This window comes from Nerophis ophidion, linkage group LG04 (assembly GCF_033978795.1).
Source record: "Nerophis ophidion isolate RoL-2023_Sa linkage group LG04, RoL_Noph_v1.0, whole genome shotgun sequence".
NCBI classification, from domain to species: Eukaryota; Metazoa; Chordata; class Actinopteri; order Syngnathiformes; family Syngnathidae; genus Nerophis; species Nerophis ophidion.
In genome coordinates, this window is record NC_084614.1 from 25,839,208 (window position 1) to 25,864,690 (window position 25,483).

General features: G+C 39.1%; 1 protein-coding gene across 4 annotated transcripts in view; it reads right to left on the reverse strand.

Moving 5' to 3' along the window:
* The window catches only part of mink1 (misshapen-like kinase 1), a 65,086-nt gene that overhangs the window by 29,777 nt on the left and 9,826 nt on the right, over nucleotides 1–25,483 (reverse strand). For all 4 annotated transcript variants that reach the window (XM_061897654.1, XM_061897657.1, XM_061897656.1 and 1 more), the window contains exons 2-7: nucleotides 12,654–12,719; nucleotides 8,835–9,017; nucleotides 8,654–8,764; nucleotides 8,444–8,534; nucleotides 8,233–8,363; nucleotides 8,099–8,153 (exon numbers count right to left, since the gene is read on the reverse strand). In XM_061897654.1, coding sequence (XP_061753638.1) covers nucleotides 8,099–8,153; nucleotides 8,233–8,363; nucleotides 8,444–8,534; nucleotides 8,654–8,764; nucleotides 8,835–9,017; nucleotides 12,654–12,719 — 637 coding nt within the window. The remainder of the gene's footprint in view (nucleotides 1–8,098; nucleotides 8,154–8,232; nucleotides 8,364–8,443; nucleotides 8,535–8,653; nucleotides 8,765–8,834; nucleotides 9,018–12,653; nucleotides 12,720–25,483) is intronic.

The window sequence follows — 25,483 nt, forward strand, 5'->3', positions numbered from 1 at the left end:
ATCCCACAGGTGAGCAGGCTAATTGGGAACAAGTGGGTGCCAAGATTGGGTAGAAAATCAGCTTACATGAAATGCAAAGTATTTCACAGACAAGGATGGGCAAATTGTCGAATAGTTTTAGAACAACATTTCTCAACGAGCTATTGCAACGAATTTAGGGATTTTACCGTCTACGGTCCGTAAAATCATCAAAAAGTTCAGAGAATCTGGAGAAATCCCTGCACGTAAGCGATGATATTACGGACTTCTGATCCCTCAGGCGGTACTGCATCAAAAACCGACATCGGTGCGTAAAGGATATCACCATATGGGCTCAGGAACACTTCATAAAACCACTGTCAGTAACTACAGTTGGTCGCTACATCTCTAAGTGCAAGGTAAAACTCTACTATGCAAAGCCAAACCCATTTATCAACAATATCCTGAAACTCCGCCGACTCGGCTGGGCCCGAGCTCACTTAAGATGGACTGATGCAAATTGGAAAGGTGATCTGTGGTCTGAAGAGTCCACATTTGAAATTATATTTGGAAACAGAGGACGTGGTGTCCTCCAGAACAACGAGGAAAATAACCATTCGGATTGTTATAGGCGCAAAGTTCAAAAGCCAGCATCTGTGATGGTGTGGGGGTGTATTAGTTCCCAAGGCATGGGGAACTTACACATCTGTTAAGGCACCATTAACGCTGAAAGGTCCATACAGGTTTTGGAACAACATATGTTGTCATCTAAGCAACGTTATCATGGACGCCCCTGCTTATTTCAGCAAGACAAGTGTTACCACAGCGTGGCTTCGAAAAAAGAGAGTGCAAATACTTTCCTGGCCCGCCTGGAGTCCAGACCTGTCTCCCATGGAAAATGTGTGGCGCGTTATGAAGCGTAAAATAAGACAGCGGAGACCCCGGACTGTTGAACGACTGAAGCTCTACATAAAACAAGAATGGGAAAGAATTCCACTTTCAAAGCTTCAACAATTAGTTTCCTCAGTTCCCAAACTTTTGAGTGTTGTTAAAAGAAAAGGAGATGTAACACAGTGGTGAACATGTCCTTTCCCAACAAGTTGAAAGGGTGTTACTATTTAGTGGTCAATTGTACAGAATACCCTGCGATGAGGTGGCGACTTGTCCAGGGTGTACCCCGCCTTCCGCCCGATTGTAGCTGAGATGGGCGCCAGCGCCCCCCGCAACCCCAAAAGGGAATAAGCGGTAGAAAATGGATGGATGGATGTACTGTACAATCTACTAATAAAAGTTTCAATCAATCAATCAAATCAAAAAGCAAGATGATGGTAAAGAACGCTTGAGAACCACCCTGCCGATGTAACAAGGAGGCCAACACTCTGCTGCTGCTGCCCTGAGGAGGCTAACACTCTGCTGCTGCTGCCCTGAGGAGGCTAACACTCTGGTGCTGCTGCTGCCCTGAGGAGGCTAACACTGTGCTGCTGCTGCTGCCCTGAGGAGGCTAACACTCTGCTGCTGCTGCTGCCCTGGGGAGGCTAACACTCTCCTGCTGCTGCTGCTGCTGCCCTGAGGAGGCTAACACTCTGCTGCTGCTGCCCTGAGGAGGCTAACACTCTGCTGCTGCTGCCCTGAGGAGGCTAACAGTCTGGTGCTGCTGCTGCCCTGAGGAGGCTAACACTCTGCTGCTGCTGCTGCCCTGAGGAGGCTAACACTCTGCTGCTGCTGCTGCCCTGAGGAGGCTAACACTCTGCTGCTGCTGCTGCTGCTGCTGCCCTGAGGAGGCCAACACTCTGCTGCTGCTGCTGCCCTGAGGAAGCTAACACTCTGCTGCTGCTGCCCTGAGGAGGCTAACACTCTGCTGCTGCTGCCCTGAGGAGGCTACACTCTGCTGCTGCTGCCCTGAGGAGGCTAACACTCTGCTGCTGCTGCTGCCCTGAGGAGGCCAACACTCTGCTGCTGCTGCTGCCCTGAGGAGGCTAACACTCTGCTGCTGCTGCCCTGAGGAGGCTAACACTCTGCTGCTGCTGCCCTGAGGAGGCTAACACTCTGCTGCTGCTGCCCTGAGGAGGCTAACACTCTGCTGCTGCTGCCCTGAGGAGGCTAACACTCTGCTGCTGCTGCTGCCCTGAGGAGGCCAACACTCTGCTGCTGCTGCTGCCCTGAGGAGGCTAACACTCTGCTGCTGCTGCCCTGAGGAGGCTAACACTCTGCTGCTGCTGCTGCTGCCCTGAGGAGGCTAACACTCTGCTGCTGCCCTGAGGAGGCCAACACTCTGCTGCTGCTGCTGCCCTGAGGAGGCCAACACTCTGCTGCTGCTGCTGCCCTGAGGAGGCAAACACTCTGCTGCTGCTGCTGCTGCTGCCCTGAGGAGGCTAACACTCTGCTGCTGCCCTGAGGAGGCTAACACTCTGCTGCTGCTGCCCTGAGGAATTAGTAGCAAGCATTCATTAACATCAATTTCTCCAACTCCAGTACAGCAGCACCTACCACCAACAGATCAAGCAGACTGCCATAAAGCCTGCTGATCAAGGTACTCCAAGGTTAAACTACCAACAGTAACAATGCCTCCTAGGAAGGCACAGGTTGACGAGCTGGAAGAAATAAAACTCTCGCTTAACTTTATGTCTGAAGAGTTGTCCAGAGTGGCAAACCAACAAACTGCACTTAGTCAACTAGTGGAGGAAGTTAGAGAGCTAAAAAAAATAATTGTAGAAAAAGACAAATTAATTAAAATATTGGAAAGACGTGTTGATGAACTTGAACAATACACAAGAATGGATGATGTGGTTGTCAGTGGCTTGAAAACCAAACACCGCTCATATGCTCGAGCAACTGCAGGTGAACAGAATGGTGGGGATGAGTCCACGACGGAGCTAGAAAACCTGGAGCAACAGGTCCTGCAGTTTTTTCAGTCTAAGAACATTGAAATAGACAGTAATGCTATCTCTGCCTGTCATACCCCCTCCCTCGAAGGGATAACTTGGCAAAACAAGCAATTATAAGGTTTACGAACAGGAAAGTAAAAACTGATCTTTTGAGACAGTCTAAAAAGTTAAGAGGTACGGCAGTGTACATTAATGAGCACTTAACAAAAAAAAACTCGGACATAGCAAGACAGGCTAGGGCCCTAAAGAAACAAGGGAAAATTCAGTCCACGTGGACACGGAATTGCAAAGTCTGGATAAAACTACAGGGCACGCCTGAAGAAGCAAAGGTTCTAGTAATCAGAGAAATGGGGGAGCTTGAAAAGTACAAATGATGAAACCAGAAATCATGTTGCCAACTTGGTAATTGAATGTTAATATAACAGCAAATGAATGAGTGAAATATGAACTTTGCACTATGTTTGAAAACGATATAGACCCTGAAAAAAATTTCTTCAATGGCATAGCAATGAATTGCAAATATTATACAGATGAAGAATATAATGACAGTATAAAATTAAGTAACCAATTAACAATTATACATATTAATAGAAGAAGTCTGTCTGCAAACTTTCACCATATAAAGGAATTTTTAAGTCAATTTGTAAAACCTTTTAGCATTATAGCAATATCAGAAACTTGGATAACTCAAGAAAAAAGTGTAGATTTTGGTCTGAATGGATATGAATTTGTGCATTTGGATAGAATAGATAAAAAGGGAGGAGGAGTAGCACTCTATATTGATAAAAATCTAAACTTTATTAAAGTTGAAAATATGACATCTATCATTGAACAAGTAATGGAATGTATAACGGTAGAGATTATAAGAGAAAGAAGAAAAAATATCCTAGTTAGTTGTATATATAGAACTCCGGGATCCAAAATAGAAACCTTCACCAAAGCTATGGAAGGATTATTTTATAAATTGAATAACAAAGAAATATTTATTAGTGGAGACTTTAACATTGACTTAATACATACAAGTAGCAACAGAGAAACAGTTGAATTTATAGACACAATGCACAGTATGAGTTTGATATCTTTGATGAATAAACCAACAAGAGTCACATCATATAGTGCCACCCTAATTGACAATATATTTACCAATATAATGGATGACAACCTAATATGTGGAATCTTGATAAATGATATAAGTGATCATCTCCCAGTCTTTGTGGTCTACAACTGTGCCAGTAAAATTAAAATCAAGAATGAATGTGAAACTGTCTATAAAAGAATCATAACAGAGAAAACGCTCAACAAATTCAAGAATGAACTACAAAAGCAAAATTGGAATACTATTTATGATAAAAAAGAAGTTAATACAGCTTATGAAGAATTCTTAAACACATTTAAAATACTATATGATGGAAATTGTCCAGTAGTAAATTATAAAAGGAAGTCAAAGTACGGCGAGTTTAAACCGTGGATGACTAAAGGACTCCAAAATGCCTGTAAAAAAAAGAATATTTTATATAAGGAATTTATAAAAAATAGAACTTTAGTAAATGAAAATAAATATAAAAAATATAAAAATAAACTAATCAATATAATCAGAATGTGTAAAAAAGATTATTATATAACTTAACTGGAATATAACAAGAATAATATAAGAGGTGTATGGAAAATATTAAATGGTATTATTAGAAATAAAAATTATGATAATCAATACCCACCATACTTTATGGAAAATAACAACATGATTAAGGATAAGGAGGTGATAGTAAATACATTTAATGATTATTTTATAAATATTGGACCAAAACTAGCAGAAGAGATAAAGGTAGAAGGGACAAAAATAGATGCAGCAGATTATATCAACCCAAACCCTAAAACATTGTTTTTAAAACCAGTAGTAGAAAGATAAATCAGGGACATAGTCAAAAGTTTTAAGAACAAAACAAGCAAAGATGTGGATGATATAGACATGCAAACTTTAAAGTATGTGATAGATGGAATTAGTGCTCCATTAGCGTATCTATTTAACCTTTCATTTGAAATGGGAGTATTTCCTCAACTAATGAAAATTGCAAAAGTTGTTCCCATTCACAAAGCGGGAGACGGACACTTATTCACAAACTACAGACCAATCTCAATATTACCACAGTTCTCCAAAATATTAGAAAAAATATTTATAAATAGATTCGATGGCTTTGTACAAAAAAATGAATTATTAACAGATAGGCAGTATGGTTTCAGGAATAATCGATCAACAGCACAAGCATTAACAGATTGAAGAAATAACTGATAGTATTGCTAAAAATAAATATACAATAAGAGTATTCTTAGATCTTAAGAAGGCTTTTGATACAGTAGACCATATTATTCTTATTAGAAAAATGGAAAAATATGGTTTTAGGGGTATTGTTCTGGAATGGATAAAAAGTTATTTATCTGATAGAAAGCCGTTTGTACAGATATCACAAAAAAAATCATGTTGGTTAAATATTAAATGTGGGGTACCACAGGGGTCAGTCTTAGGGCCCAAGATGTTCATCATGTATATAAATGATATTTGTAAAGTAACTGAAAACCTTAAATATGTGTTATTTGCGGATGACACCAATGTACTCTGTTCTGATGTGGACTTGCAGCAGCTCCTGAGGACCGTCACCATGGAGATGTGTAAACTAAAAAAAATGGTTTGATGCTAATAAATGATCATTAAACCTAAATAAAACTAACTTTATGTTATTTTGAAATAAGAGAAATTATATAGATGTAAAATTATATATAGACAATGTTAGTATAGAAAGAGTAAACATAATCAAATTTTTGGGTGTGATCTTGGACCACAGGATCTGCTGGAAGTCACACATTACATACATCAAAGGGAAGTTGGCGAGAAGTATTGCTGTCCTGGGTAAAACAAGGCACATTCTTAATCAAAAAACATTACACACTCTTTCTTGTACACTTGTTTTACCATATTTGAGTTACTGTCTAGAGGTTTGGGGAAATACATGTAGGCCGAACATCCAACCACTATTCGTAATGCAAAAAAGGGCCATCAGACTGACACATAACACAGGACCCTGAGAACACACTAATGGATTATTCATAAAAACATTTGATTTAAAACTACCAGATCTCATCCAACTCAAGACTGCCCAAATGATTTATAAAGCAAGTAAAGATTTACTTCCAACAGGGTTACAGAGAAGATTTTTACAGAGAGAAGGGAATTATAATTTAAGAGGAGAACTACTTTTTAAGATCCAATATTGTAGAACAACGCGAAACGAATGAGTATAACAATAGCAGGGGTTAAAATATGGAACTGTTTAAAGGATGAAATAAAACACAGCACCAACATAAACCAGTTTAAAAAGCTTTTTAAATCATTCATCATTAGTGAATATAAGAAAGAAGAGCAAACAGTGTTTTAGAAAGACAATAATACATAATATGTATATAAATACAATTTATGATTTCATAATTATACATATAGGTTATATTAAAATGTATATATTACCACTTTATATGGAATTCAAAGTGTACAAATGTATATGTTTGATTTAAATGTTAAACTGTGTATATGAGACGTGTGCTATATATATGTTACTTATATATTGTTTAAAAAAAAAGTAATATAAGTGAAGCATGTTTTAGATTTTATATATTTTGAACCTTGTTCTTGTTGTGATGGGGTAGGTTTATATAAGCGTTGCTTCAACCTACACCCTTTCGGCTCAATCATTGCTCAAATGAGTGTTTTTTTTTTCTTTTCTTGTTGTTGTTCTTTGTTTTATGTGAATATTGCCGAAATAAAATACATTGATTGACTTTGGCACGTGTTGCAGCCATGAAATTCTAAGTTAATTATTATTTGCAAAAAAAAATAATGTTTATGAATTTGAACATCAAACATCTTGTCTTTGTAGTGCATTCAATTGATTATGGGTTGAAAAAGATTTGCAAATCATTGTATTCCGTTTATATTTACATCTAATGCAATTTCCCAACTCATATGGAAACGGGGTTTGTATATACACACACATATATATACATACATATATATATATATATATATATATATATATATATATATATATATATATATAGTGGTAACTTATCCAGGGTGTACCCCGCCTTCTGACCGATTGTAGCTGAGATAGGGTCCAGAACCCCCCGCGACCCCAAAAGGGATAAGCGGCAGAAAATGGATATATATATATATATATATATATATATATATATATATATATATATATATATATATATATATATATAGTGGTAACTTATCCAGGGTGTACCCCGCCTTCTGACCGATTGTAGCTGAGATAGGGTCCAGAACCCCCCGCGACCCCAAAAGGGATAAGCGGCAGAAAATGGATATATATATATATATATATATATATATATATATATATATATATATATATATATACGTTCTGTCAAACGTTTGTCAACGTCATTGTCGCAGTGAAGATACAGTAGCGCAAAAATTAGCTGCTGTACTGTACATAGTAGTGTTCATTCTTAACCTGTAAACAAGTCTCACTTGGTGAATATCTTTATCGATTGCCATGACACAATAGAAAATAAGACAAATAGAGCTTTATAATATATATAGGACACAAAAAGGACTTTATTTACCACTTAACTAAGGACAAAAATAAGTATATTAGGCTGGAAAAATTTTAATAAAATCTGTGATGTTTTCAAGCCAAATTATTTAAAGTGCGATCTGGTGAGGGACGACTGTTTGATTTGTGGTACACTTCCTGTGCAACCTGTTACTTGTAAAAATAGACATGCTACAGATATGAAAATAATTGCTATCAAAGAAAACCCAATAAACAACATGCATCCTCCACCACTGGCCAATTTATTTATTTGCGTCGTTCCTATGTTTTCAGAAAATGTTCCTCCTTTTCCGAATTCAATTGCTGGCAAGTATGATTTTGTTGTTGAACACTGTTCTGATACGCTCTTTATTCTACAGGCAACATTTCCTACTTTAGTGACTTTGTCAGACAGCTCCCCCGCCTGCAAAGCAGACCAGAGAGATTCATGCAGTCAGTCTCCACAGGCGGCTTGCCAGCTCACGACTATACTCGCTTGATTACAATGAGTCAGCTGTCCATCTGAAGACAACAAAGCTGCATTTGCAAGACGGACTCATTCATAGGGAAGTTCAAGATCTGCCTGACTCAACCTTAGACAGGTAAAGTGTCTATGCAAAGTTGCTGAACCATTAATGAATGACTTACGAGGTGCTCCTTCGGCCATTTCGATTGCGGTAATTCCCAAGGACCAAATATCACTCTGGAAAAGGAAACAGAAGAGAGTAGGTTAGCCAATAGTTTGTAGAACCCCTCAACATACACTACAGCACTGCTCTTACCCTGTAGTCGTAGGTCGAGTCAGGGTTTTCATCACAGGCAATGACTTCTGGCGCCATCCAGTAAGGCGTGCCAATGAAAGTGTTTCTACGCCCCACCGTCCTGTCAAGCTGAGCACTAACTCCAAAATCAACTGAATACAGAGAATGTTGGACTTATAGGCCATATAGCTGCTTGATGATGCAAACTGACACATTCAATCTCTCCGCATACCTAATTTCACCTCTGCATTCTCTGTGAGCAGAACATTCTGGCCCTTAATGTCTCTGTGGATGACTTTATGTGCATGTAGATGGGAAAGGCCCTGGAAACAAAGTGAGGCAAAATATTTTAACATTTTTGCGAATCCATTGTGATCCTTGCGTCAGACAAGCCAGATTAATATGTAGAGAGTGAACTCGTTTGGGATACTTTAATTCTCACCCTTAGAATCTCTCTGCAGATGTATGCAATCCAGTCCTCCTTTAGTGAACTGCCTTTAGTGTTTTTAACCAAGTCAGTTACTGAGCCTGCCCCACAGAACTCCATCACCAACTGAAAATGTACACAAACGTTAGTCAGCGTCCCCGGCAAGACTGTACGAATAATCAACAAGTAAACATACCCAAAGCTGGTCATCGTGTCCTGGTGGGCTCTTCTTGACGAAGGCACCATAATACGTGGCTATGTTGCGGTGGTGGCTGTATTTTTTCAGCATGTTGATTTCAGCTTTGATCTCCTCCTCTTCCTCCTCTGTGACATCCATCACCTTGATGGCTGCCAGTTGGCCTGTTTTCACATGGCGACCCTGATTTAAATGACACAGTGGAAGTAAAGTTTAACAACACTGCTCATATTCTGTCCATGAAGTGTCAGTGTTTCCTCATACATTTATTTATTTATTTATTTTACGGATAAACTTGGACTGCCACAAATAGATACAGTACACCTTCACTCATAAATACATTAAAATGTGACTACATGTAAATTAGACCTGCAGCTATCGAATAATTTAGTAATCGAGTATTCTATTGAATATCTCGATCGATTAATCGAGTAATCGAATAAATCATACTTTTGCTTAATTTTTGTTTTTTTTGGTTTGTTTTTTTTCCGTCCAGCTTCTCAGGAAAATCATATTGTTGATGTAGATGTCCATATCGGCTGTAAAAATGTACTTTACAGAAGAGAAGAGTGGGATACTTCTCTTGTTGCCTTATTTGTATTTTGAATTTATTAAATGGATTTATATTATTATTTGGTGCAGCCGGGCCAGAACAATATTTTTGATTATTAAGGTTTAATTATACATGTTAAGGTGTGTCCTCAATTATTGCATATGGCATTTTTTTTTTTTTTCCGAAACACCTGTTTTCATTATTGAAGGCGGACACACACAACTGAAATGTGTCCGTGGTTGATTGTGCCAATTTGTGTGTGCTAATAAAAATAGGTGAGCTCACAGCCCTATGTGCTGTGTGGTGTGACCGCATAAACGAAGTTCTTGTCTATTGTGCGTTTTTGATTATTATTATACGGTGCCGTTTCAAAGGTGGTTTCTCCACGCAAATCCCCTGAGCTGTTTTCATCCTGCCAACAATACATAAACAATAGGTTGTGGCTTGTGCAGCCCTTTGAGACACTCGTGATTTAGGGTTACATAAATAAACTTTGATTGATTGATGAATATAAAAAGACAAACCACTTAATGACGACAACAGTTTTAAATGTTAAGAATGCAATACAGATTATTGCATTCTTTGCATGGAAAATAGCAATCAATGTTGATTTTGCCATCATAACATGTTTGAGATGAAAACATATATAATTAGTTCAAAATTTATATTTTCTGAGAAAGTTCAAATAAAACTATATTCTTAGTATCGAAAAAAACATAACAGTTTTCTTTATATCAAACATAAAAAGTGGATTAGTGCCTTTAATACTGCATTTGAAATGTGCAACCAGTGGTGAGTCACCACCAAGCAAAAACCGCGCATGCTCAGAAAAGTAGCGTCAGATTTACCACCCGTCCGAGCACCCACTTGCAGAAATGTAGATCGGCGCCTATGATATAGACTGTAGTGGGTGCAAGTGCAAGCTATCCAAGTAGCATGTGGTTGCATGATTTAAATAACCCAATAACTTTGCACGACTACTTTTGCATATACTAATTAAAGGCTAATTAAACATGACAGCTCGGATAGCGTTGTTGGTTTTCACCACCTTTTGGCGGCATTTGATGAAACAACACACTTGGTGTGCATAATGAATAACATTTATTTTACTAACAGAACTTTTGCGTTTACAGTTCATAACAGATGACTTACCTCGCTTCTGGACGACCCTCAATCGGACGCTTTCTCAAAAGGTGCTGCAGCATCGAACCTGTGCTATTGTGGTACAAGAGCTCCACTTTGCAATGTTTGCATTCGAATGCGTTTTCTTTCGATTTTAGTGTGAAATCTGTCTCCACACTTAAGACAACTTTTTTCGCTTTTTAATTCCCTTGTTTTGCTATGGCTCTTGTCAATTGCTTTCTGCGGCGTCTGCCATTGCGAGTTATATCGGCGAAAAAGTTTACTAAACTCAAGCGTATTTAAAGGAGCGGTGTTGTGCAGTGCAGGGGGCGTATGATCTGACGTAAATACACCGTGCAATACCTAACAGTCCGTGCGAAACGTGAGCTTTGACTACAAACGAGGCAAAATGCTGTAAAAAAATAACAAATAATTTGTAATCGAATTACTCGAGGAATTGTTTCAGCTTTGATATAAATGCAGCTTGTTGTTACAATTCCAATGACAGTAAAATACAGTGTAATGTTGCTTCTTAACACAGCTCATAAACACTGCCAGAGAACACAAATATTTATCAGGGGGGACTAATTTAGCAGCTTAGTTGGTGTATATTTAGCGATTGGCAACCAATGGAGTGATTTTTTTCATTTTCTTTATTGGACACTAACATGAAAAAACATCCTGCGCTACCAATGAGTCCTGTTGATGACTCTCCCCACCATCTAAACACTCACAGGCGTTTGATATTTAAAAGAGAAAGAAAATACAGTTAATTTTTATTTTGAAACATATTTTTATTGCTTTTTTAATGTTTTTTGCTCACATGCATAATGGTCAGTTATGCAAATAAGTTAAAGGGGAACATTATGACCAAACCTATGTAAGCGTCAATATATACTTTGATGGTGCAGAAAAAAGACCATATGTTTTTTTAACCGATTTCCGAACTCTAAATGGGTGAATTTTGGCGAATTAAACGCCTTTCTGTTTATCGCGCTAGAGGCGATGACGTCAGAATGTGACGTCTCCGAGGTAACACACCCGCCATTTTCATTTTCAACACATTACAAACACCGGGTCTCAGCTCTGTTATTTTCTGTTTTTTTGACTATTTTTTGGAACCTTGGAGACATCATGCCTCGACGGTGTGTTGTCGGAGGGTGTAACAACACTAACAGGGAGGGATTCATGTTGCACCACTGGCCCGAAGATGCGAAAGTGTCTGCCGCCAGACCCCCATTGAATGTGCTGGAATGTCTCCACATTTTACCGGCGATGCTAAGGCAGACATGGCACAGAGATGTATGGATAACCTGCAGATGCATTTGCAACGATAGTCAACGAATACACAAAGGTGAGTTTTGTTGATGTTGACTGCCAGCTAATCGATGCTAACATGCTATGCTAATCGATGCTAACATGCTATTTACCGGCGGTGCTAAAGCAGACATGGCACAGAGATGTATGGATAACATGCAGATGCATTTGCAACTATATTATGTTTCCTTCCACCCACATTTAATGCAAAAAAACACTTACCAATCGACGGATTTAAGTTACTCCAGTGTCAAAAGATGCGAAAGTCCTGATCGTTTGGTCCGCACATTTTACCGGCGATGCTAACGCAGCTATTCGGCCATGGTATGGCTATAAATAGCGTCAATAGCTATTCGCTCAATAGCTTCAGTTTCTTCTTCAATACTTTCATACTCCAACCATATGTTTCAATACATGCGTAATCTGTTGAATCGCTTAAGTCGCTGAAATCCGAGTTTGAATCCGAGCTAATGTCACTATATCTTGCTGTGGTATTCCCATTGTTTGTTTACATTGGCAGCACTGTATGACGTCACAGGGAAATGGCCAGTGTCTTCGCAGAGAGCGAAAATAAGGCACTTTAAAGCTTTATTTAGGGATATTCCGAGACCGGTAAAATTTTGAAAAAAATTTAAAAAATACAACAAGCCACTGGGAACTGATTTTTATTTTTTTTTAACCCTTTTGAAATTGTGATAATGTTCCCCTTTAATGACATCTACACACCCAGCAACCCAACACCACAGATGAATGGTGGTTCTGTTGGAATTACAGAGTGTATATAATTGACTTGATGGAAGAGTTCAATCACCATAATAGCAGCTCACCTTGTACACTTGTCCATATGTCCCATTGCCGACAACCTCAACCAGCTCAAAGATTCCTGCTGGATCCTGTGGAATACACATGTTCACACGGGTTAGACAACCTTCAGAAAGTCTAGACTCACACAGACTCAGGTCCTTTTTTTTGGTGTGCACACATTAGTGTAACATTCTTAGCATAAAAAGTGCTTAGTGAAATTGATCATGTCAACGACACTGGCAATCAGTCCTTGCGGTTTAATATTGTCATTATAAACTTTTCATTTCTAGCTTTCTTTTCATTGATTGGATTGGGACAAATAATGCAGTACATCTGCCTCACAGTGAGGTCCATTTTGAATACCCACTAAGCCTGGCTAAGTGGATGATAGCTGCTTTGCACATTTTAGAGTCTCCCGCGGATACTTCCATCATGACGCTCAGAGATTATATTGCATGTAGCAGAGATATAATACAGAAATCCTATTATAATTTACCCACTTAGCTACTTACTACAAGGTGGCCTCTCTTTACAGGTAACACATTCGGAAAAAGTGAAACCCTTACCGTCACACATTAAAAAAAATATCCTGCTCTACACAATTCGATAGCAAATAAGTATGGTACATAACAGTAAACAGCTCAATCCATCAATACGTCCATTTACTACCGCTTGTCCCTTTCGGAGTCGAGTTTAGTTTGTATCAAAATACTTTATGTGCAAAAAAACAGTGTCAAGGTTTACATATGTGCCGTGCACTATCAGTGTATACTCAATGTACTTACCTGTATGGTCAAACAAGAAAATATGCACTGATGCATGCATGTCAGTGAAAGATTAATTATATAGCATACATTTACACTGTATCATTTTCAGCCTAACAAGCTGTGGTTTAATTAACATTGTAGAAGGTGGGCAGCGGTATAAGCAGAAAAACGCAGACTTCATCCAGCTTGTCTCTGGGGCATAAGGGTTTATACCAAGCATTCAATCAAGTTGCAAATTTAGCAACTTTGTCACTTTATATAGTGGAGGTGTGAATCTTTGGGCACCTAACAATTTGATCCGGTTCCGATTCCTAAGGTGACAAAAAGATTCAGAATTGATTCTTGATTCAACATGATTCTCGATTCAAATCGATTCTTGAAATTTATTATTTGGTATTATAAATTATAACTACATTTTTTTTTAAACAGGTTAACAGTTTAAAAAGCTATTTTTTGCATGAATATGGTCCAAATCCTTCTTTAAAAAAAAAAAGGATTCCTATGAACAAATCGGTTATTGAAAATTATGAATCAATTTAGAATCGGGATGAATAAGAACTGCAATTCCGATGCATATCGATTTATGCACCCCTAATATTTAACAAGTAATCAAACCTCTCTAGATCAGGGGTGTCCAAACTACGGGCCGCGGGCCAAATGCCTGCGCCTTCAGTTTGTCCCAAGAGACGGCACAAGTTCAATTAACAATTTGAGTGGGAGTGATGCACCCATATTATATAAAAATTATTTCATTAAGTCACCAACTGCTGGCCAACAAAAGACACTGCCATTAGTTGTGCTTTCAAGTCAATGAATATATATACACGCATGCACGCGCACTGCATGCAGTCCGCTTTCGTCCTCGGTCAAATTATTTAAGCCCAATGCATGCTCCCCAGTCAAAAAGTTTGGACAACCCTGCTCTAGATAGTATTTTCAAAAAAATTTACAAGCAACAAATCTAGTCAGGTGGCGACCCCGACATGAAAGCACCTATTGCTCGTCTTAACAAGCAGCAGGTGCTGCAGTGGGCTAAATGACAGCCAACAGCAACATGTAGCGATTTGTAGTTATAAATTAATGCGTTTCACTTTTTATGTTTCTTATTTACTTTTTGCAAATGCGTCATGGCCAATTATATAAATTGGGGCTACGAATAAATATTTTAATAGTTGACTAGTCCGAGGTTATGTTTCTGATTAGTCGGCTAGTCAAATAACAACTGTACACTTTTGAGTTTGACGTTCAGTCCACAAAATGATTTTAAAACATTTTTCAAACCCACTATAGTAAATTAAATTGTAACAACATTAACAAATCACTAAGAAACTCATGGTTTTACTTTATCACAGAGTATATCCATCCATCCATTTTCTACCGCTTATTCCCTTTTGGGGTCGCTGGCGCCTATCTCAGCTACAATCGGGTATATCATTACAGTAAAACATAAACCAACTTAAAGTGGTAGATGTCCTGTAAACGTGATATTCAGAGAAAAAAAAAGTTTTGTTCCGCCGGTACTGTTATGGTTATTTAGCTGAAATTATTTACCCAAAGGAATAAAAGTCTAAATATGAAGATTCCTGGTTTATTTGTCAAAATTGTATTAGACTACTTGTTGACAATGGCAAATCTTAGTTGGATAATTTTAGTAAATCGACATTGTAGATTATGTCGACAGACCTAATACGTTAGACTAATGCCATCACTATATCACCCCACCATCAACCAAGTACCACTACAATTAGATTACAGTCTTGTGGGAAACAATAAGTTCCCATGGCAGTTGGGTCTTCTCCAAGGACTCCTGCCATCCCGACTAGATGCTCGAGTCATCTCATTTGGCTATTTTCAATGGGGAGGAGCAGCGTCTTAACTCTAAGAACGTAGCGGATTGTGAAGCTTCTCACCCTACGGAGGAAACTCATTTCGACCGCTTGTACACATGATCTTGGGAGGAAATAACTACAAAAGCACTACATCAATGTTACAAAAAAGATCAGTTCCAATAATATATAATGTTGGATTTAAAGAACATACAAACCCTTTATTTATTAAATCAAAAATATTAAAATTCAACGATGTAGTGAATTTGCAAATCGTTAAAATGATGTACAAAGCAAACTATGAAAAATGTACAAGTCTTCTCAACAAAAGAGGAGAAATATAACCTCAGAGAAAAATGTAATTTAAAACATTTGTAGGCACGTATGACACTTAAGACCTTTAGCATATCAGTATCCATGTTCTACCGCAGTGGTCCCCAACCTTTTTGTAGCTGCGGACCGGTTAACACTTGAAAATTTGTCCCACGGACCGGGGGTGGGGGGGGTTGTTTTTTTTTTTTTTCATAAAGAAATACAATCATGTGGGCTTACGGACTGTATCCCTGCAGACTGTATTGATCTATATTGATATATAATGTATATATTGTGTTTTTTATGTTGATTTAATAATAATAAAAAATAATAACAAAATAAAAAAATAAAATGTTTAATTTCTTGTGCGGTCCGGTACCAATTGGGGACCACTGTTCTACCGCATGTCCCTTTCGGGGTCGCGTGGGGTGTTGGAGCCTATCTAAGCTGCATTCTGGCAGTAAGCGGGGTACACCCTGGACAAATCACACCTCATCGCAGAGCCAACACAGATAGACGGACAACACTCACACACTAGGGCCAATATAGTGTTGCCAATCAACCTATCCCCTGGTGCATGTCTTTGGAGGTGGGAGGAAGCCGGAGTAACCGGAGGGAACCCACGCAGTCACAGGGAGAACAAGCAAACTCCACAGAGAAAGACTCCTAGCCCCAGAATCGAACCCAGGACCTTCGTATTGTAAGACAAATGCACTAACCCCTGTTCCACCATGCTGCCGCATATCAGTATATGGAATAAAATTATGGAATGAATTGGGCAAACAATGTACTAACTTGATGCAGTTTATAAGTTTGTTCAAACAAAGTGTTTACAACGTATAAACGATATTCACTAAAAATAATATAAGATTCATCTCGATGTGAATCGGAAATGAATTAACTATTTATGAAGAGAACTGTTGTATTTAGAAAACATTGACATAACTGTGCTACAAATTGAAAACAGGAAGTGAAAATATACAATATGTGTAAGAAAACGCTATGAAATGACAGGGGTAGAATGAAATATGATTTGCTTTTTCCTACTCCTTTTCGAGCATGTTGTAAAGAGAAATGGAAACAATGTGATGTATCATGTTGAAACTGCATTCATGTTTAAAATAAACAAGTGCAGTAGTGCTCTAGTGTTCTAAATATCTGTTAACAGTGTTAGTCCCTCCCAGGTTTTGAACTAAACCCAGTCATTCCCAGGCCGGATTCATTTTTATTTATTTTTTATTTATTAGCCCTGAAGTATAGCCTCTTACCAGCCCTAAATGGAGAAAAGGAAAACACATACTCTTTATGGATTATACATGTACCTTGAAGGTACTCAAAGTGTTTTGACACTATTTCCACATTCACACACTTATGGCGGGAGCTGCTAGGCAAAGCCATAACCATGACCCATCAGGAGCAAGGGTTAAGTGTCTTGCTCAAGTACACAATGGACGTGACTAGGATGGCGGAAGCTGGGGATCGAACCAGGAACCCTCAAGTTGTTGGCACGGGCGTGCTACCAGCCGCCCGGTACTTCGGTCCATATCCAGTATGTTAATACTGGATCCACACGTGGACAGTGTCTGACCTTATTCCGAGATTTGTACATTTGACGTTTCGCTGACCACACATAAGCGACACTAATGAGTGGGTTGCTGTGAATTAATTACATGCCTTCCTGCCGGGGAACAGAGGAAAATGACAAGCACTTCCACTTTCATGCAATTTCAATATGGCGTTAAAGAAGATGTGTGGGTGGTGAGATGGCTGCTTTGGGTTTAGAATGTAAAGCATGAACCGTCCTGCTTTCATCTGTTTCCTATGAAGGAGTTTCTGTCTCTGACGCAGGGAGGAATTCCTTTCAGTCAGGAAACATTTATGGGTAAAATAGTCCACATACTTTTAAAGATGAAAGGTTACAACCCAAACATTTCAGACAGATGAAAGTAAGGTTGGTACAATGCTAAAACAAGAGGAACCTTCTAGGAACAGGAGAGAGTAAAGAGAAGAATGTAATGATGGAGTGGGTGACTGGTGAAGCAGAGGCGGCAGTCACCCACGTCCAGCACAGAGAGTAGGATGAGAGGAGTGATAGAAGAGGAGGGGTAGAGATCTCCACAAGGAGTGTGCCGCCAGCACAGACAGTACCAAACAAGCTGTTGGCAATGACTGCAAAAATGCAAGGAAGCATTAAATCTAATGGCTATGTGGAGCAGAGGAATACAAGCTCGCTTGACCAAATCATGTAAATCTATATTACTAATATTTCTTTGTTAATACGCTGTTATGTTGGTGAAGAAATTCAATAAAATATAAATGTTAAACATATGTTTAAGACAAAATCAAGACAACATTGTTTATTACAAGAAGCACATACCCCACATTGAGTTTTATCATACATTTGCAGCAATGGCATATACAGTACTTAGCAAACACAGGCAGTACTTAGCAGTATTTGATCAGTAGTGATTATCTTTGAAAACAAATTTAATTTAAAGTATGCCAATACTGTATATACAATAAGATTGTGGCATTACGCTATGATCGATAACGACAATCCATATTACAACCCATCCATCCATCCATCCATTTTCTACCGCTTATTCCCTTTCGGGGTCGCGGGGGGCGCTGGCGCCTATCTCAGCTACAATCAGGCGGAAGGCAGCGTACACCCTGGACAAGTCGCAGGGCCAACACAGATAGACAGACAACATTCACACTCACATTCACACACTAGGGCCAATTTAGTGTTGCCAATCAACCTATCCCCAGGTGCATGTCTTTGGAAGTGGGAGGAAGCCGGAGTACCCGGAGGGAACCCACGCATTCACGGGGAGAACATGCAAACTCCACACAGAAAGATCCCGAGCCTGGATTTGAACCCAGGACTGCAGGAACTTCGTATTGTGAGGCAGACGCACTAACCCCTCTACCACCGTGAAGCCGCAAATCATTGTATTATGTTTTTTTTTACACTTTACATAACGTGCCAACTTCACTGGCTTTGGTGTTTGTATATAAAACCTTAATGGAGGTGTTAGGATGTTTTATAAGGGCTTTATAACAATTCATAAATACTTTTGTTTTTAAAAGGTTTAAGCAGATAACAAAGTTGTTTTATATTGTTCCTATTTGCAGCATCAGCTTGAGTAGAAAGATGCAGCAATAATAGTAACACTTAATAATAAGGCAGCAGGGATTGGCGATATGTACAGTTGGGGTCAAAATTATTCAACCCCCACACAATTTTGGTGGTTTAGCAAGTTGGACATTTATTCCGTATTTTGTTTATAGTCATATCAAATAAAGATGTGTCAAATAGACAAATGCAACTTAAATTGTAACACTGTATTTTACAAAATAGCAAAAAGGACATTTTTCTTAATATCTCATTGACAAAATTATTCAACCCCCTAGTTACATGCATCTTTAGTACTTAGTAGAACACCCTTTGGCAGTAATTACATCCTCAAACGTGATACATAACTGGACACAAGCTTCTTGAAACGATCTACAGGTATTTTAGCCCATTCCTCTTGGGCAAAGGCCTCCAGTTCCATCATATTTTTGGGCTTGCGTGCTGCAACTGCCTTCTTCAAGTCCCACCACAGCTTTTCTATAGGATTTAGGTCTGGCGACTGTGAAGGCCACTCCAGAGTCTTCCAGCCCTTCTTCTGCAACCACTCTGATGTTGATTTGGAGGTATGCTTGGGATCGTTGTCCTGTTGGAAGGTCCAACGTCTCCCAAGCCTCAGCTTCGTCACTGACTTCATGACATTTGCAGCTAATATATCCTGGTAGGAAATAGAATTCATAATACCTTGAACGCGCTGGAGATTCCCAGTACCTGAGGCAGAGAAACACCCCCAGAGCATGATTGACCCCCCACCATGCTTAACAGTAGGAAAGGTGTTCTTCTCTTTGTAAGCTTCATTTTTTTCTCCTCCAGACATAACATTGATTCATAGGCACAAAGAGTTCCAGTTTTGTCTCATCACTCCATAGAACAGTTTCCCAAAACCTTTGGGGTTTGTCCAGATGATTTTTGGCATACTGGAGTCTATTTTACTTGTGCCTGGTAGTCAGAAGTGGGGTGCGCCTGGGTGTTCTGGCATGGAGGCCTTCATCTCGTAGTGCGCGGCTTATTGTCTACCACGCCAAGGTAGTGTTTCCACTCTGCCTTTAGCTTTAAACTTGCGAATTATGCTCCCAACTGTGTCTCTTGGAATGTGTAATGTCTTTGCTATTTTCTTATATCCATATCCTTTCTCATGAAGAGAAATTACCTCCTCTCTTGACTTCTTTGACCACTCCCTGGACTTCACCGTGTTGCAAATACACCATTGACCATCTACAACAGGGGTGCCCATTACGTCGATCGCGATCGACTGGTCGATCTCGGAGGGTGTGTCAGTCGATCTCAAGCCAGGCATTAAAAAATATACATAAAAATGAGCAATCATCAATCATACCAAGACTTCACTTTCGTCAGTTGTTTGACATTCTCGGCACCCGAGGATCTTGCGAGATGACGCTGGGTGCTGCAAGCTAATATTTAAGAAAAAAATCACTAACAGGGCGGACGCAGAGAAACACATTTTATTTCTAGAGACTCCGTACCTACTGTCAAAACTCTAAAGACCGACTGCATAGTTCCTGTCTTCACCATAAAAGACCTGTTTCATCCTGCCTGTGCTAACAAAATAACAGTCTCAGAAAGCTAGCGTGCACAAGCTAGCAAGGTACGGAGTTTGATGCCAATGTATTTCTCCCCTGCCCTCAGCGACCGCTTTCTCACTTACTTGCCCACCCGCACTCTCACTGACGTCACTCACCTGCTGCCAGACATTAAAGGGCCACACACATATGCTACTCTCATAAAGTGTTTAAAAAACGAGTATGCAAGTTGGATAAATGAGATGCCAAATCCAACCACTTTCATGTGGTATTGGACAGAAAGGAGGACTTTTTTTTCCTCCATTTGAAAATGCGGACGTTATCAGCACCACTGTCCAATTCCAATCAATGCAAGTCATCAGAATCAAATACACCAACTTATATTGTTGTCTTCATGAAAGAAAGGAATCTGTGTGTTAAACATGCTTGTATTATCATTAAACACCATTAACTTGTTAACAAAAATGTCTCTTTCATAAATAAATAAATATAAATTATAAATAGGAATGAGGTAGATCTCCTCGACTTGGTCAATTGAAAAGTAGCTCGCCTGCAGAAAAAGTGTGAGCGCCCCTGATCTACAAGAAGCTGAGCGTCACAGTCTTTTTCAATCACTTTAATTGTTGCTCGTTATGGTTCTAATCACATCTACAGGTGTTTTCAACACCTGTTTGAAAAGACCATTTAAATTCTGTTCTTAAGAGTTATGATCTTCAAGGGGTTGAATAATTTTGTCAATGAGATATTAAGAGAAATGACACTGTTTGGAATGTTACAAAATATAACGTTGTAATTCAAGTTGCATTTGTCTATTTGACGCATCTTTATTTGATATGACTATAAACAAAATACGGAATAAATGTCCAACTTGCTAAAACACCAAAATTGTGTGGGGGTTGAATAATTTTGATCACAACTGTAAGGGTGTAACAAATCATTTTAGAGGGGAACTGCACTTTTTGGAGGAGAATTTTGCCTATTGTTCACAATCATTATGAAAGACATAACGACAGAAGGATTTTTCTTTTAATGCATTCTAACTTGTAAATAAAAGTCAGCTTACAGCCAAACTAATGGAATGTCCTCTATTTCGCCCATGAAATCCAATAAATAACTATTCAAAAACTGCCAACAGTACTCTATTTACATTTTGTGACGTGAATATTAACCAAGTATTCGTGATATTGTTGTTATAAGCGTTAACGCAGAAAAAAAATATTTATAGAAGCGGCGTGATCACTAGCATGTGTCCCTATGAAAAAGATGGCGCTTAAAAGGCAGCATATGTTGTTCCAAAATCTGTATGTACCTTTCAGCATTATTGGTGCCTTCACAGATGTGTAAGTTACCCATGCCTTTGGCACTAATGCACCACCATACCATACTTGCCAACCTTGAGACCTCCGATTTCGGGAGGTGGGGGTTGGGGAGGCGTGGTTGGAGCAGGGAGCGTGGTTAAGAGGGGAGGAGTATAATTCATCAACTGAAGTATTTCATATATATATATATATATATATATATATATATATATATATATATATATATATACATACATACATATATATATATATATATATATATATATATATATATATATATATACATACATATATATATATATATATATATATATATATATATATATGTATGAAATACTTTACTTTCAGTGAATTCTAGCTATATACAGTATATTTATTTTATTACATATATAAATAAATAATAGTTGAATATCCGACGGCACCTATCAAATACACAGTAATAAAAACACAGTTCTACTAACTGTACTGAGCTTGCTGGTTACTAAAAAAACAACAACAACAACACTACCTTTCCCTACTTCAGTAACCTTTGTTCTGCCATTTGCGTATTGGCGAGCGATCTCTGAATCCGGGAACATATATCAGAATTTGTTGTAGACATCCGCAATTGAGAACGGGATGTTGCTTCCAGCTATCAGCATAGCTATCTTTGTCTCAGCATAAGTTACACCATCGGGTCTCCATTTAGCAAGGTGGCCCATAATAATGGGTTGTGAATGATGCTGCGCTGCGGACGCTTTATGCTTCGCTGACCGTTCATGGCTGAGTATATCCGTTCGGCCGCCGTGTTCAATGGAGAAGTCTGTTCTACAAAATTTACAGGCAACATACCCCTTCCCCTTCGAACTCTCCTGGATAAATTGAAATACTTGTTTCCAATCGTTCTGGAACTTGCAAGCGTATTTCTTCATTTTGCTCGTCGACGGTGTAATATATTGGGTTGGAGTCAATAACAAGGCGACGTGATGATGTTACGTCTCTTTACTGTGGGCTTCAGAACAGACTCCCTAATGCATGTTCTTTGACTGCACTTAAATGTAGAATATATGTAGAATATATTTACATTCTATTTATATTTTATGTACAGTAGATGGCAGTATTGTCCTGTTAAAGAGGGTCACAACATTGCTGAGTCAGGTTCTCATGGAGCTGGAGAGGGCGTGGCCTCCAGCTCCACCTGAATTTCGGGAGAAAATTTGTCCCGGGAGGTTTTCGGGAGAGGCGCTGAATTTCGGAAGTCTCCCGGAAAATCCGGGAGGGTTGGCAAGTATGCCCCATACCATCACAGATGCTGGCTTTTGAACTTTGGTTCGATAACAGTCCGGACGGTTCGCTTCCCCTTTGGTCCAGATGACACGATGTCGAATATTTCCAAAAACACTTTTAAATGTGGACTCGTCAGACCACAGAACACTCTTCCACTTTGCATCAGTCCATCTAAGATGATCTCGGGCTCAGAGAAGCCGGCTGCGTTTCTGGATGTTGTTGATAAATAGCTTTTGCTAACTTGCAGGTTGCAGATGTAACGACAAATTGTATTTAGTGACAGTGGTTTTCTGAAGTGTTCCTGAGCTCATGTGGTGATATCCTTTAGAGATTGATGTCGGTTTTTGATACAGTACCGTCTGAGGGATCGAAGGTCACGGTCATTCAATGTTGGTTTCCGGCCATGCCGCTTACGTGGAGTGATTTCTCCAGATTCTCTGAACCTTTTGATGATGTTATGGACCGTAGATGTTGAAATCCATAAATTTCTTGCAATTGCACTTTGAGAAACGTTGTTCTTAAACTGTTTGACTATTTGCTCATGCAGTTGTGGACAAAGAGGTGTACCTCGCCAATCCTCTCTTGTGAAAGACTGAGCATTTTTTGGGAAGCTATTTTTATAACCAATAATGGCACCCAACTGTTCCCAATTAGCCTGCACACCTGTGGGATGTTCCAAATAAGTGTTTGATGAGCATTCCTCAATTTTATCAGTATTGATTGCCACCTTTCCCAACATCTTTGTCAGGTGTTGCTGGCATCAAATTCTAAAGTTAATGATTATTTGCAAAAAAAAAAAAAATTTCTCAGTTTGAACATCAAATATGTTGTCTTTGTAGCATATTCAACTGAATGTGGGTTGAAAATGATTTGCAAATCATTGTATTCCATTTATATTTACATCCAACACAATTTCCCCACTCATATGGAAACGGGGTTTGTAGAACACTCATAAAATACACAGAAACATTAAGGCCAAGCCGACGATTGTGGTCAGAAAAGAGGAAATCAAAACATTAACTGTTAAAGAATTAACTGAGTCTGGAGTTGCCCACTGTTTTATAACTCCTCTTTATATTCAAATGCAATGTTCCTTAGATTACACATCAAAACAAAAATCATTTGCATCGTTAGACTTATAGATTCTGATGTGTATAAAATGGTAAGACTTGATTTTGGTAAGACTTGATTATGTTATGCAACACTGAAGTCACGCTGTACTGCTGTAATGTGTTTCAGGAAAAATGCTGCAACTGACCCAAATCCCAAACCTGCAGTTTCACACTTAACAGTAGGAGATGCAGCATTTGCTTTGAGACACCTGACACCAAACAGTACATAACAGAAGAATATTGATTGCTACCGCTTTGATTAGGAAGACGAGTGTCATAGTCATGCACGTGCCAACCTGACTACCGTATTTTCCGAACTATAAGGCGCACCGGATTATAAAACGCATTGCGATGAATGGTCTATTTTTTTCGATCTTTTTCCGATATAAGGCGGATTATAAGGCGAATCATATTATCTATTTATTTATTTCTAAATGTAAAACACTTCTTAGTGGTGTACATACATAATGGTTCTTTGTTTAAATTGTTGCATAGATTATGTTTTACAGATCATCTTCAAGCCGCTTTCTGACAGTCGCGTACGGATGCTGTATTTTGTGGGCGGTCTTTTTTACGTGGAAGAAGTGTCAAAAGATGGAGGGAGCTAACCGTTTTAATGACATTCACAAATCAATAACAGAGCAGCATCTCCTCATCTCCAGTCATATTGCAGTTTACACGTATCTCTTATGTTTGACTGTCACACTTATTAAACCATGCAGCAAATAAAATTGCTTTGAGGTCGGTAAGCAGAACCATAATTATTACGTACAATAGGCGCACCAGGTTATAAGGCGAGTTTTGAGGGAAAAAAATGCTTTTAAGTGTGCCTTATGGTCTGGAAAATACGGTACATTAAATAGTTTCTTATATGACTATACTATAAATGAAACAGAGTCTTACTGTAATAATGCCATGAATAAATGTCTGGGGAGAATAACTGTCTCCATTCCCTAAGAAGATGTGACTGTTCACAGCATTAAATAGTAAATGGTAAATGGGTTGCACTTGTATCGCGCTTTTCTACCTTTGAGGTACTCAAAGCGCTTTGACACTACTTCCACATTCACCCATTCACACACACATTCACATACTGATGGAGGGAGCTGCCATGCAAGGCGCTAACCAGCACCCATCAGGAGCAAGGGTGAAGTGTCTTGCTCAGGATACTATGGACGTGACAAGGTTGGTACTAGGTGGGGATTGAACCAGGGACCCTCGGGTTGCGCACGGCCACTCTCCCAACTGCGCCACGCAGTCTGGTTCGGATCGACTAAATGCCCTGAGAATACTCCATCAATGTTTGATGTATACTGCTATGACATGAACTGAGTTGTGTTACATAACATATGATAAAGTGTGATAGTAGTATCGATACCAGGGGTGGTATAAGTATTGGATTAATACACTCATGAAGAGATCTCTCACTCACACACACACACACACACACACACACACACACACACACACACACACACACACACACACACACACACACACACACACACACACACACACACACACACACACACACGGCGTGGCGCAGTGGAAGAGTAGCCTTGCGCAACCCGAGG